The sequence below is a fragment of the Xyrauchen texanus genome, chromosome 4 (assembly GCF_025860055.1).
Source record: "Xyrauchen texanus isolate HMW12.3.18 chromosome 4, RBS_HiC_50CHRs, whole genome shotgun sequence".
In the NCBI taxonomy this organism is placed as follows: Eukaryota; Metazoa; Chordata; class Actinopteri; order Cypriniformes; family Catostomidae; genus Xyrauchen; species Xyrauchen texanus.
The window spans coordinates 3,529,180-3,544,755 of record NC_068279.1 but is presented as its reverse complement, the minus strand read 5'-3'; the positions used below and the strand labels follow the sequence as shown (position 1 = coordinate 3,544,755).

The 15,576-nt window shown below is 39.8% G+C and overlaps 1 protein-coding gene across 2 annotated transcripts in view; it reads left to right on the top strand.

Annotated features, from left to right (window-relative positions):
- The window catches only part of LOC127642933 (rab-like protein 6), a 39,021-nt gene that overhangs the window by 10,509 nt on the left and 12,936 nt on the right, over positions 1–15,576 (top strand). For both annotated transcript variants that reach the window (XM_052125386.1, XM_052125385.1), the window contains 6 exons: positions 1,734–1,786; positions 3,435–3,526; positions 5,095–5,235; positions 5,485–5,590; positions 10,490–10,593; positions 13,551–13,930. In XM_052125386.1, the coding sequence (XP_051981346.1) occupies positions 1,734–1,786; positions 3,435–3,526; positions 5,095–5,235; positions 5,485–5,590; positions 10,490–10,593; positions 13,551–13,930 (876 nt within the window). The remainder of the gene's footprint in view (positions 1–1,733; positions 1,787–3,434; positions 3,527–5,094; positions 5,236–5,484; positions 5,591–10,489; positions 10,594–13,550; positions 13,931–15,576) is intronic.

The following is a 15,576-nucleotide window of genomic DNA, read 5'->3' as shown; positions in this document are numbered from 1 at the left end:
TATATTGTCTAGTGGTCTAAACCACATAACTGGTAAACTGTTAATCAGAAGGTCGCTGGTTCGATCCCCACAGCCACCACCATTGTGTCCTTGAGCAAGGCACTTAACTCCAGGTTGTTCCGGGGGGGATTGTCCCTGTAATAAGTGCACTGTAAGTTGCTTTGGATAAAAGCGTCTGCCAAATGCATAAATGTAAATGTTACACTAATGAATGGAGCGTTTTGCATTATCTTGAACATTGTCTAGCATTAATTTTATGTGTTATTGTAGTTTACCTTGCTGAAAAATTACAGATTGACATTGTTTATGACAGTTACTGTGCAGGCAAGATCAAGTTAGCTAAAATGACACAGATCAATCCTTATGGCAGTTATGTAAGCTTACCTGTCCAATAAGAAGAACGCCAATTCAGGGACTGTTTTGACCCCCAAAACTGAACGAAGGTTCCTCCAGGAATCAAATGCCCTGCCGATGTTCACTCTAGTCTTCGCTCGACCATGATTGTGTTCCTGCTTAGCCAGATGGGATTCAGTAGATAAATGTTAGTTTTTTTGGCTTACTCTGAGTTTGTGTAGGAGTCGGTGTTGTGCCGGGAGCCGGACGTTTGCTGGATCTCATCTGTAAGATAACGTTACCTAGTGTTGCAGTTTGTTGTCACTGTTGAATAGCGGAAGAGAAGCTATTACTGTCTGATGCAAGGCTCTCGGGAGTGCGCATAAACGTCACATCCTTTGGATTTTCCCGGGCAAATGCGACCCGCTCCCTTCGCATGAAAATCAGTCCACATGATTTAATAGGCAACCTTGGAAGTCCGGGAAGGGCACATTTTTTAAGTTGCGTTACAAGCCTTTCACACATTGGCAAAAAAATCATTTTTCAAGATCGATGCATATAGATGGGCAGGATAAGTAATCGATGCATCGAGATAACAAGTGAATCATTACACCCCTAATTTAGACCTAAAGAAATGTTAATTTTATGTTTTCAATTTTGTGGGTAATTTTGCATTTTACTTGTTTTTGTTGTCCGCAAATACTCAAAGGACAAAAGCTTCCTCTTCCAGAGGGTGTAGGTGAGAATGGACTGATAGTAGCCTATTAGGTGTGTGTGTGTGTGTGTGTGTGTGTGTGTGTGTGTGTGTGTGTGTGTGTGTGTGTGTGTGTGTGTGTTTTTCTTTTCTTTTACTCTAAAACTGTGCTTAGAATAGAAATTATGTTCAGTATCCTGTGCTATTTTTAGACTCTCCTTTTGTATTTACATTTAAATCAGATGTCTGTTTTTCCCACTGCACCTTTCCTTTAAATAGGGGCATGTGATTTGTTACATTTATAATGGACCACAATTTGGATTGAAATATATAATTAGTTTACAGCTTGTTCAAATGACTGTAGAAATGATTTACTACCATTGAAATGGGATTATTTCTCACAGTCTCTTTCCCTTTATTTACTCACCCTCATGCTGTTTCAAACCTGTTTGACTTTCTGTCTTCAGTGGAACACAAATAGAGATGTTTGGCAGACTGTTAGCCTCAGTCACCATTTACTTTCCCTTAATCTTTTTCTTAACATTAAAAGTGAATGGTGACTAAGGTAAACAGAGGACACTGAACTTTAAGCTTGGCAGCTTTGGTGGATTCTGGCTGGGTAATTTATGTATGAATATTCATTTTCTCATATCTCTTGTGGAAGTACTGCCACGCTAATTTTAACAACTGTATTTTTCTACTGCAGGAAAAGGGAAGAAACGTGGGGAGAATTTGAAACTGGAAAATGAACCTCAAGAGGTATTCATTTAGTTTTAAACAGTTTTGTTAGTAGTTAGTATATCTGCTGGACGATGATTGCATGTTTTTTATTTCAAAGTGCAAGTTTTGTTTTGAAGTGAAACAATAAAAGTCTGCCAATTTTTGGGACAAATGTCCCAAATTTAAATGCAAAACAAAAAAATACACAAAATGAACAAGTTTTGTGTATTTCTCTCAATGGCAATTCTCATTACTGTAATGCAAAAATTGTTACTGTCATTACAACAAATACAATAATGAATATATCATCATGAAATAAAAATATACTGTCTATGCAGAATGCAAAATATAGGCTTGGTTCCAAATGGCACACTTGATGTAGACTTTTGGTCATTTTGCTTATGCCCATGAAGTCCACGAGAACGTAGGGTGTCTCATTTGTCATTTTAGTGCTCAGAAGGGTGCTCACGAGCACCTCCCTTGTGCTCTTTGGAGGGCTTGGTTATTTCTTTCATCCTCTTATTTCTTTCTTTAGAATTTTAGGTAAAACATGACCTGCACATGTTCTTGGCAGGTTTTATTAAATTAATTTATTCCTTTTTCAAATCTGACCAGTATCTTGAAAAAAAAAAAACTGTTAAAGGTTTAGTACATCCAAAAATGAAAATTCTCTCATTTATTCACCCTCATGCCATCCCAGGTGTGTATGACTTTCATTCTTCAGCAGAACACATTTGAAGAAAAATAGAAAACAATCTCAGCTCAGTTGGTCCTTAAAATGCAAGTGGATGGTGATTGGATTGGTCCAAAAATCACAGACAGCCAGCATAAATGTCATCCATACGACACCAGCGGTTAAATTAATGTCTTCTAAAGCAATACAATTGCTTTTGGTGTGAAAATGATCAATATTTAAGTACTTTTGTATTATAAAGCATAATTTCCGGTCAGCGGCAGTATGAGTGTGTGACATAATCCTGTTGGCATGTTCATGCGAGAACTGACGCACGTGCGACACTGGTTTATAGTCAAAAAGTACTTAAATATTGATCTTTTTCGCACACCAAAAGCGATTGTATTGCTGGTGTCAGGTATGCATGAATGACGTTTATGCTGACTGTCTGTGATTTTTGGATCTTCAAAGGTCTGATCACCATCCACTTGCATTTTACGTTTACATTTTAATTTATTTTTATCCAAAGCAGCCTACAGAGCCCTTATTACAGGGACAATCCCCCCGGAGCAACCTGGAGTTAAGTGCCTTGCTCAAGGACACAATGGTGGTGGCTGTGGGGCTTGAACCAGCAACCTTCTGATTACCAGATTACCAGTTATGTGGTTTAGACCACTACACCACCACCACTCCATTTTAAGGACCTATTGAGCTGAGATATATTTCTATTTTTCTTCAAATGTGTTCTGCTGAAAAAAGAAAGTTATACACATCTGGGATGGCATGAGTGTGAGTAAATGATGAGATAATTTTTATTTTTTTGGGTAAACTGTCCCTTTAATATTAATACATGTAATTTCTTAATAATCTTTTAACATCTTGAAATATCACATTATGTAACCCATAAACAATGTGACAGATTGCATGCTAATTTTAACGCTCAGTCATCAGGAAATGAGATGTCATGGTTGTTATTTTGTGCATTATTTTGTCAGTGTTTTGCTCTCTGTGCAGTCGGAAGCAGAACCCGCTCTCGACGCAGAATTCCTGGACGTATATAAGAACTGTAACGGTGTGATCATGATGTTTGACATCACCAAACAGTGGTGAGGAACCTCCTGATCCTTCTGTTCTTCCTTCATTCCACATCCACTCTCTCGAAACCACACCTTCATCTCCCTCTCCTCTTGCTCTATCACTCCGTTCCTGTTCCTGTTCGTCTTTTTGGTCTGACAGCTGTCCGTGGTCAGGACAGGTACTATAATGAGGTGTTGGGTTCTCAGTAGAGTCTAGACCGCTGTCAGGAACAAAGCAATGAAACCTAATGCTACCCCAGGGTCTCTTAAAGGTTCTGACTCTTAAAGGTTTATCTTTTCCCATTGGAGCTGCACTGCAGTATTGGTCTTTCCTTCTGACCCAAGCACACCATTTAGGGTCCACAATTTATTAAAAAGAAAAAACTGAAATATCACATTGACATAAGTATTCAGACCCTTTGTTTTTTTTATCACTTTGATTGGAGTACACCTGTGGTAAATTCAATTGACTGGACGTGATTTGGAAAGGCACACACCTTAAATGACCTTCTTAAATGGATGAAGTTTTGAACAACCAGGACTCTTCCTAGTGTTGGCCGCACGGCCAAACTGAGCAATCGGTGGAGAAGGGCCTTGGTAAGAGTGGGGACCAAGAACCTGATGGTCACTCTGGTTAAGCCCCAGAGATCATGTGTGGAGATGGGAGAAACTTGCAGAAGGACGACCATCACTGCAACACTCCCGATCTGGGCTTTATGGCAGAGTGGCCAGACGGAAGCCTCTCCTCAATGCAAAAAATGGTAAATGGTCTGCACTTATATAGCGCTTTTTTTTTTAAACCTTAAAGGTTACCAAAGCGCTTTACACTGTGTCCCAATCACCCATTCACACACATACACCAGTGGCCACAGAGCTGCCATGCAAGATAAACAATCTTTTTGTAATGTACTGTAATTTGTACCATGATTAATCATGATAAATCACAGAAAAGTGTGATCAATTAGTTAAAATTTTTTGATCAATTCACAGCCTTGTTAATAACCATTATTTAGTATTTCGAAAATACCTATATTGTAATATAGAATTATTCATACGGTTATGCTCCATGATTTTTGTTCATACTGCCTACCCCTAGTTTGAGTAAAAAGGAACTTTATTGAATTATTACATCAGATCACTAAATGAACATCGGCTGTGACCCTCAACTCTGTGTATGCCCTCTTGATTTTTCATACGCTTGGTCAATATTTGATCAGAATCATTTATCAGACAGCAGCAGAATTACCATAAAAATGGTTAAGCTTGGTTTCATCCTGCAGTAATTGCGAAAACTAATTTTCTAATTGCTTGCTTGTTCATGTTGCTTGCTAAAGAGGCGCTGACATGTTAGCGTGTTTCTTGCCAACATTTATGTGGGTGGTGGTATCAAGTCAGGAAGTAATTTTACATCATATAACTAAGCAAAATATATGCTAATAAGATCATTTGTAACAACAATTCATAAGTTGATGAAAAATGCCGTAAATATATATTTCTTTGGAGAATGTTGAGTCTTTGTAATGAAGTATAAATCAGAGTAATACTCATACATGGGACAGTATGTTTTCTATAAATCACAGACTTTGTCTTTGCCGCAGGACGTTCAATTATATTCTGAGGGAGTTGCCAAAAGTGCCAACACACATCCCCGTGTGTGTCCTGGGTAACCAGCGGGATATGGGCGAGCACCGGGTCATCTTACCCGATGACATCAGAGACTTTATCAACAGTCTGAACAGGTTGGCAGTGCAGTTAACAGCCAGATGCATGCACACGATTAACCCTCAAGTGTTTGTGAAACCTGCTTAAAAGCAGTCGTTATTTGTGCAATTCCATCAGGTGCCTCTAAAGGTGCAGAGATCACACACACTTCACCCCAAGTTAAAAATATCTCATGTACAGTACCATGCAAAGCTCTTGTGAAAATTGTTTTATCTGTCAGTCATTGCACAACTTTTTCTTTATCCCAAAAACGTCTCTGATTTCAGACCTCCAGGCTCCTCCTACATCCACTACGCCGAGTCCTCCATGAAGAACGGCTTTGGTCTCAAATATCTCCATCGCTTCTTCAACATTCCCTTCCTGCAGCTGCAGGTCAGAGGAAACTCACATTAGAGTCACGTCAGGATCACCTTTTAGCTGTTTATACTGTCATATCAAGTGGGACACTCACATAGGATACTTTGGGATTTGAGTTGAGTTTTCGTATTACGACAGGGGCTCTCAGCGCTGTTCTGGAGATGCATCCTTTTGAAAAGTTTAGGTAAACTGCTGTAGCATACTTGCTTTAGTTAGTTAAGATGGATAGTTTGCACATTGGTAACTGTTGAATTTGCATACTATACATCCTGAACAGTACTGTATGAGAGATTAAGATTAGTGTATTCCAAATTAAAGTGTGTTGAAAATCATACACTAAATGTGCTTGGATGTTGTACCAATTCAATTTGATTTTCAAAGTGTGCATCCATGCATGTTTTTTTTAGGGTAAAACAACCCCTACAACCCCTTGTGCTACACAAAAGGAGGAGTTTGCGATGTTTAGTTTATTACCAAATACATTTAAACACACGTTTTACCACAATTCCTGACATTTAGGAAACATCGTAGAAAACATTCCCTTTCTTGGGTCAGTTAGGATAACTACTTGATTTTAAGAATGTAAAATGTCAGAAATATTGTAGAGAGAATTATTTATTTCTGCTTTTATTTCTTTCATCACATTCCCAGTGGGTCAGAGGTTTACATACACTTTGTTAGTATTTTGTAGCATTGTCTTTAAATTGTTTAACTTTGGTCAAACGTTTTGGGTATCCTTCCACAAGCTTCTCACAATAAGTTGCTGGAATTTTGGCCCATTCCTCCAGAAAGAACTGGTGCAACTGAGTCAGGTTTGTAGGGCTCCTTGCTCACACACACTTTTTCAGTTCTGCCCACAAATGTTCTTTCGGATTGAGGTCAGGGCGTTGTGATGGCCACTCTAATATCTTGACTTTGTTGTTCTTAAGCCATTTTGCCACAACTTTGGAGGCACGCTTGGGATCATTGTCCATTTGGAAGACCCATTTGCGACCAAACTTTAACTTCCTGGCTGATGTCTTGAGAAGTTGCTTCAATATATCCACATCATTTTCCTTCCTCATGATGCCATCTCTTTTGTGAAGTGCACCAGTCCCTCTTGCAGCAAAGCACCCCCACAACATGATGCAGTCACCCCCATGATTCATGGTTGGGATGGTGTTCTTCGGCTTGCAAGTCTCACCCTTTATCCTCCAAAAAAAACTATCGTCATTATGGCCAACAGTTCAATTTTTGTTTCATTGAACCAGAGGACATTTCTCCCAATAGTAAGATCTTTGTCCCCCATGTGCACTTGCAAACTGTAGTCTGGCTTTTTTATGGCAGTTTTGGAGGAGTGGCTTCTTACTTGCTAAGCAGCCTTTTAGATGATGTCAATATAGGACTCGTTTTACTGTGGATATAGATACTTGTCTACCTGTTTCCTCCAGCATCTTCACTTTTTGCACCAAACTACGTTAATCTTTAGGAGACACAATGCGTCTCCTTCCTGAGCGGTATGATGGCTGCGTGGTCCCATGGGGTTTATACTTGTGTACTGTTGTTTGTACAGATGAACTTGGTACCTTCATGGTTTTGGAAATTGCTCCCAAGGATGAACCAGACATGTTGAGGTCCACAAAGATCTCTTTTGATTTTCCAATGATATCAAACAAAGAGCCACTGAGTTTGAAGATAGGCTTTAAAATACATCCACAGGTACACCTCCAATTCAGTACACCTCCTATCAGAAGTTAATTGTATAATGGCTTGACATAATTTTCTGGAATTTTCCAAGCTGCTTAAAGGCACAGTTAATTTACCCACTGGAATTGCGATTTATAGTCAATTAAAAGTGAAACAATTTGTCTGTAAACAATTGTTGGAATTGTTGTCATGCACAAAGTAGATGTCCTAAATGACTTGCCCAAACTATAGTTTGCTAATATGAAATCTGTGGATGGGTTAAAAAATTAGTTTTAATTACTTCAACATAAGTGTATGTAAACTTATGACTTCAACTGTATGTTTTATCTTTACATTTTAGTGGTGCAACACACTAATGTTAGATGAAATTATTACTTATGAGCAGCTTGTGCAGAAGACCCCAAGAGTTGATTTGAAGACGCTTTAGGTTTATGGTGGGAAAGAGATTTAGAAGTGGCTTTAAAGTTGTAACCTTAGAATCCTTATTATTCCTCTTTCGAGATTGGCTAAATGGCATTCATTAAGAAGTTAAGTTGAAATTAGCCTGGGATCAATGGTGAATTGGTGGTGTTGTGTCTTATGTGTCAGGGACAGTCTGTTTGTGAGGTTCAGTTGACGTTTTTTATTGATCCCATTAAAAAAGTTCAGTTCTCTCATTCAGCTAACCAGCACAGCATAGATTGCCAATAAACACACAAATAAAACACAAGAGAAATATACAGCATCAAAAAAAAGTTGACAATACTGTTTCTATTTGCCTATAGACCATAAGCATTGAATCTTATATATATATATCAAAGAGCTGAAAAGCTTAGTGTTCATGCAGAAATAAGCATCAGTTCTCCTTGTCATGAATTTTAGTTTTCAGATTGAGCTCCTGAAGTATTGAAGTTGAATAGGAACGTGCAAAACTAAGTATTTTCCAAATGAACTAGTCGGTAGGCTGCCTGAATAACTACTTCACTAAACCATCGCAAGAAAGCCCTGTTAAATTTGTCTGGTTCCAGGTTCACCTGACTCAGTTCAAACACTTGAATGGGGCATTAACATAAGACATGTTCGAGCATTCAAAAACAGCTAGATGGAGCACAGTTGAATAAAACACAACATCTTAAAAATGCAACGCCTGGACGCTCAAAAAACAGTGCAAAACACGATGCAACAGGAAAAGAGGGGATTTTACAGTGAAAAGCGGACAAAATCTAGAAAATAGTGAGCCTCAGAAATCGATTAATTGGCTATCTGTCATTTAATTGATAAGTCGAACATCGCAACCCATCCTTAAAGAAGATCCATCCTTACTGAAATAGCCTGCTGTGCTAAATGTTAGAATGTGCTGTACTCAATGCAATGGCCAATGCATTGAAAGCATGCTGTGCTGTTGTACATATGTAATGTGCATTCTGTGCCGGTAAAACCCCTCGGTAATCAGTCTACCAAGTTGATTTAGTTGCACAGGAATGGACTGCGAAGTTGCAGACCAAGAAAAACTCCACTTCTAAAGAAGAGACAACTCCAAGCTAGACTGAAGCCAAGGACAACCTAGAGAAAAATGATGCATACTGGAAACATGTTCTTTGGTCAGATGAGACAAAGCAGGAGCTCTTTGGCAATAGAGATGTTGCCTATGTTTGGAGAAAGAGGGGAGATGCGCTCAACCCAAAGAACACCGTTCCCACAGTGAAACATGGCGGTGGAGTATAATGCTGTAGGGATGATTTAGTGCGTCTGGAACTGGGAATCTCATCAGGGTCGAAGGAATCATGAAAAAGGAAGACTACGAGAAGATTTTGAAAGACAACCTCAGGCAATCTGCAACAAAGCTTGGTTTGGGTCGACATTTCGTTTTCCAGAATGATAATGACCCAAAGCATACCTCCCTTCTGGTGAAGAACTACCTCCAAAAGAGCAAAGTGAACATCCTTGACTGGCCTACACAAAGCCCAGACTTGAATCCCATAGAAAATCTGTGGGCCACACTGAAGACTGGAGTCCATGCCAGGAGACCAACAAATCTGGAGGAGCTTGAGAGATTTGCTGAGGAGGAATGGGCTGCGACTCCTAAAACTTGTTGAGAACTACAACAAACGACTAAAGGCTGTTATCTAGCATAAGAGATACACTATTGACTATTAACATCAGAGGGCTAATAATTTTGACCAGTAGATTTGTTTTATTTGGTTGTAATATTGTTTCTATTTGTGTTATAAACACTCTAAGTTGCCTAAATAAACTTTTATGTTTAGAAATGCTACGGTGAAAAACATGTTTGCTCCATTAAACAGCACTTGGGAATTATTTGAAAAATAACTAAATATTTCAAAGGGGGCTAATAATTTCGTCTTCAACTGTAAGTGGTATCGCCCATCCCAAAAAATAGAAAACTGACCATAGAAAAAGTCATGTTGTTTTTATAGTTGCATTACATTTTTCCTGACTATAGTGCCCCTTGTGGTTGCACTGAGAATGCAGTGTTATGAATAGCAGTCTTACACATATCAAAGTGCAACAATCTATCTTGCGTACCTAAAAGCATCACATTTGTGCCTTGTTCTTGTCCTAGAGAGTAGCAGCTATTATTTCTTAACAGCTACTTTGTATTCATAACTTCATGATTCAGGCAAACAATGGCTTTTGCACAATAAATCTTTCCTTTGCTGGGTCATTGGCTTAGTGGCAGTGACTTGCTTCTGGACTGGAGTTATCCACAAATCTTTATAATCTGTGAATGGTGATGCCGGTAGAAAAACTTGTTTAGACTAACGTGATGCAGTCCCGCAGCTCAGAAACGGTTCGTCGAGCAAAGCACTTCATACTCATGAAACTTTCAGTGCTGAGTCTAGATCTGTTTTCCCCTTCATGCTATCTTTTTCTGGCATAGTTTAAAGGCCACTTCTAACTTCTGTGATCCTTGCCCCAATGCCTAACTTTACTAAATATAGTGTCTGTTTGTCTTCGCACTGTCAAGAAAGCTGACTTCTTGAGCTTCATATATCACTAAGTACTTGCTCCATTAATTATTAGTAGCTTTTGTGTGTTTTTTCAAACACTTAAAGTTTCTTAAAGGGACAGTTCTCCCTAAAATTCTGTCTCCATTTAATCACCTTGAACTTGTCCCAGGCCTACAGTATAAGAGAAACAGGTTTGAATCCAGCTTGTATTGGGTCCTGATGTCCTGTTTCCTGTTTGATGATTAGTGCTTTGTGTGTTTTTTTTTTGTTTGTGTAGAGGGAGACTCTTTTACGGCAACTGGAGACGAACCAGCTTGATATTGATGCCACACTAGAGGAGCTCACTGTACAACAGGAGACCGAGGATCAGAACTATGACATGTGAGTGGATTGACCCACTGACATCCAAAATACACCCACAATGCACATTAGTTCAAAATGGAGTGAACTTTTGTTAACAGCCAATATTTTTTACTGTTTTTAGCAGTAAACAATATAACACGGTACTGATTGGTTTATGTTTATTCATTGATCCCTCTTGTGGACTTAGGAGACAATGCAGATTTAACCTTGTGCGACCCCACGTCCTCATGCGTGGACTGCGTGTTTTGTTTTCACTATAGGCTATGCATGATTTAATTTCATTTAAACCGACTGATCACAGTTCAGGACATTCTGGGCTGTCATTAAAGTGTAAAACTTTTGACGCACAGAGTAATGTGACAAAAAACAGCTGAATTTGTCTTTGGGAGAAATGCCAACAAAACTACATCTGGTAAGAAACCAAATTATGTTTTTACATTGAAACCTATTTGAGTTAAAAGAGTAGAGTCTCTAGTTTCATCCAATGTGCCATTTTGAAAATGTCATTTATTTATCACGAAACGGCATTTTGTTCAAAACAATGACCACTGACGTGGACTATAGGGCTTTTTCCGCTAAGAAATGATATATTCACTGTGCATTATCACATTGAGAATCAATGGGTTCATTCAAAAGATGGAAAATATTGCTTTCAGATGCTTTATATGGAATAAGGATGAAAATAAAGTGCATTTCAAACTGTTCTGAGACCAGTGCAGACAGACAGCACACTGGAGGTTAAGCCAGTTACTAAATAGGGAGCAAGGGAGCTTCCTATGGCTCTCTATGCAGCAAGTGCATTTACTCCAAACTTCTGGTCAAAGTTCAGTTTCAGCCTGCAGATGATGTTTGGACCACTCAACCTGTTTGGCAGACATGGGACAATGATAATTAGTACATAGATTTCGAATTTTTATGCAAAATGACAAATGTTTTTCTATTTCAATTTGTTCTGAGCAAAAACTACTTTTCAGTTCTGGTTCAAAAGTTCCGGAGTCTCCTTTCCAAATGGTAACCGGGTACAACAAAATATATGAACGGTTAATAACGTTCATTTATTTATTGACGATCTAAATAATATTTTAATGTTGAACTGAACCATTTATCCTTTATCCCTCTCTGAGACTTGATTAGCCTGGAATCACGACCTGGCCCCGCCCTCCGCCCTGCCACATTCCTCCCTCATTCCATTGGTTCTGTCCTTGGCTGTCTCCTCCCAGTCAGGGAGGACTTCAGTGAATCCTTGAAGCGCTTCTTCTGACCTCCCTGGAGTCGTCGGCCCTTCAGTAACTCTTCGTAGAAGAGACGCTTTGGCAGCCTGTGGTCTGGCATGTGAACGACATGGCCTGCCCGTCTCAACTGGATCTGCATCAAGATGGTGTGGATGCTAGGCAGGCCTGCACGTGCAAGAACGTCTGTGTCAGGGATCTTGTTTTGCCACCTGATGTCCAAGAGTCTTCTGAGGTGTGGAAGTGTTTGAGCTTTTTGGCATGGCGCTGGTGGACTGTCCATGTCTCGCAGGCGTACAGCAGCGTGGGTAGGATGATTGCCCGATATACCTTAAGCTTTGTCCGAATACTGATGCCCCTTCTGTTCCATACGTTAGTACGCAGTCTCCCGAAGGTTGCACTTTGCTATCCTCACACTGATTTCATCATCTATTATTACTGGAACTATATTATTCATTTGCAGTTTTGTTATTGGTATTTTTATCCAATACGGTCTATTTTCTGCCACAGTTTCACAGTCAATTTTCTGCATGCATACTGTCAATGTCAATTTTCTGCACACCAAAAGCCATGCACTTTGTAAACCCTATTTAGTACTGCACACGTTTTAGTAATAAAACATATTATTAGAATTATCAAACTCGTTGTTGGCCTACTGTTGCGCTGCACTTTGGCAAATGAACAAACAGTTTGCACTTCGTAATGTTGAACGGGTGCGTAAATCCATTTGTGAATGTGACAGAAAACATAAAATTAACTTGAGCCTACCTAGTCATTACAAATCATGTAAACTGCATTGAATCTGGTGTTTTTATGAAACAGGAACATCATTTATTATCCTGTGTACTGCATTTCCACTTACATTCATCAACTCAAATTCCATGGGATTGTTCTCACGGCCGATTGATGGTGTCTCGTGGGTTTTTAGTGTACCCAAAATAATCCCAGACAGTGGACTTCAACCACTTTGGCGGCAGAAATAAAGGTTCAGGCTCAGACATGTCTATATGATGCGCTCGCTGCACTTCTGATGTGCTCACGACACCTGCATGCCACCTATAAAATTGAGTGACAGTCGAATGTAACATGAGGAAGGCACAATTTAAAGATTTATTTATTCTCACCAAGTTTATATGATGCTGTAAATGTCTTCATTAAACTGATTTGGATTTTAGAAAAGTACTGAAACAATCTTTATATCCAATCTCAAGTCTTTATATTCATGCAATACCGTCAATGAGAAGATTTTAACGGTATGATTTAACGGTCCATTTTAAAACCGAGGTATATTGTGAAACCTCGAAGCCGTTACATCTCTACTCTGGTCGGAATGGCTGAAAAGATGCCATTGAATCTGCATCTGAAGTGGCATATATATATATATCATCCGAACTGCTGTTGATACAAGGTGCTGAGGTGGGTCAGTGTTGTTATTAACTGCCTCAAACAAAGCACTATAATTAAAGATTCGATGCCATGAACCATTCTATTGCCAAATCCAGTGACTATTTCTGTCTGTGAAGCACTCGATGTTGCCGCCTGGTAATATGGAAACATAACGTTTTTCACCAGCGGACTGATAAACCTCTGCACCCCAATTCCTGTAAGTTGCATAGCAGCCAGCCAATTTAGAATATAACTGGTCATTGTCCCTTTTGTTAAGCTCCGCCCCCTTGGTTACCGTTGCTATGATGTGTGGTTGTGACATCTGAGGCTGAGATTGAACATTTCAATGCTGTTTCACAGATTTCTTGAGATGATGGAGGCACGCAAAGCTTACGGATCTCCGGCACCCTCTAATGGCGAGAGCCCGTCGTCAGGCTCCCAGTCCCCTGTGGTGCTGCCTGGTGCGGCGTATCCCAGTAACTCCAGTCCCAGTACCCCACAGGCTCCTCTCCCTCCCCAGACCCAGTATGTACCTGCACCCCCTCCATCTATACCACACCCTTCTTCTTCCCAGAGCACAGCCGCACATGTACCCCAGACATTATCACAAACTTTGGAGGCATCGCCCCCCGCAGTGATACCTTCTACTGCCCAACCAGCACCTCTTCCGGCCCAAAAACGAGGATTCATCTCACGCCTGTTTAGATCTTCAACTGACGAGGCTCCAGCAGACAAAACAGGTAAGTTCAGAATTTAAATTGATAGTTCTCCCAAAAATGTGCATTCTGTTGTCATACTTAGACTCATATTGTTTTAAACTTGTTACAGAATATAAATGTGTACATGTGCATATACTGTATGTGTATAAATATATAAATGTATATATTGGGGTGGGTAATATGACCAAAATATCATGATCGGAATGAAGTTATATCACAATAACTATATATACTGTATATATATATATATATATATATATATATATATATATATATATACACACACACACACACACACACACACACATACATACATATATATATTAGGGCTGTCAATCGATTACAATTTTTAATCAAATTAATTACATGGTGTCCCGATTAATTAATCGCATATACAAATATTTGCTGACAAAGCCCCTCATATAACAATAATTCAATATACACTCACCTAAAGGATTATTAGGAACACCTGTTCAATTTCTCATTAATGCAATTATCTAATCAACCAATCACATGGCAGTTGCTTCAATGCATTTAGGGGTGTGGTCCTGGTCAAGACAATCTCCTGAACTCCAAACTGAATGTCAGAATGGGAAAGAAAGGTGATTTAAGCAATTTTGAGCGTGGCATGGTTGTTGGTGCCAGACGGGCCGGTCTGAGTATTTCACAATCTGCTCAGTTACTGGGATTTTCACGCACAACCATTTCTAGGGTTTACAAAGAATGGTGTGAAAAGGGAAAAACATCCAGTATGCGGCAGTCCTGTGGGCTGAAAATGCCTTGTTGATGCTAGAGGTCAGATGAGAATGGGCCGACTGATTCAAGCTGATAGAAGAGCAACTTTGCCTGAAATAACCACTCGTTACAACCGAGGTATGCAGCAAAGCATTTGTGAAGCCACAACACGCACAACCTTGAGGCGGATGGGCTACAACAGCAGAAGACCCCACCGGGTACCACTCATCTCCACTACAAATAGGAAAAAGAGGCTACAATTTGCAAGAGCTCACCAAAATTGGACAGTTGAAGACTGGAAAAATGTTGCCTGGTCTGATGAGTCTCGATTTCTGTTGAGACATTCAGATGGTAGAGTCAGAATTTGGCATAAACAGAATGAGAACATGGATCCATCATGCCTTGTTACCACTGTGCAGGCTGGTGGTGGTGGTGTAATGGTGTGGGGATGATTTCTTGGCACACTTTAGGCCCCTTAGTGCCAATTGGGCATCGTTTAAATGCCACGGCCTACCTGAGCATTGTTTCTGACCATGTCCATCCCTTTATGGCCACCATGTACCCATCCTCTGATGGCTACTTCCAGCAGGATAATGCACCATGTCACAAAGCTTGAATCATTTCAAATTGGTTTCTTGAACATGACAATGAGTTCACTGTACTAAAATGGCCCCCACAGTCACCAGATCTCAACCCAATAGAGCATCTTTGGGATGTGGTGGAACGGGAGCTTCGTGCCCTGGATGTGCATCCCACAAATCTCCATCAACTGCAAGATGCTATCCTATCAATATGGGCCAACATTTCTAAAGAATGCTTTCAGCACCTTGTTGAATCAATGCCACGTAGAATTAAGGCAGTTCTGAAGGCTGAAAGGGGTCAAACACAGTATTAGTATGGTGTTCCTAATAATCCTTTAGGTGAGTGTATAA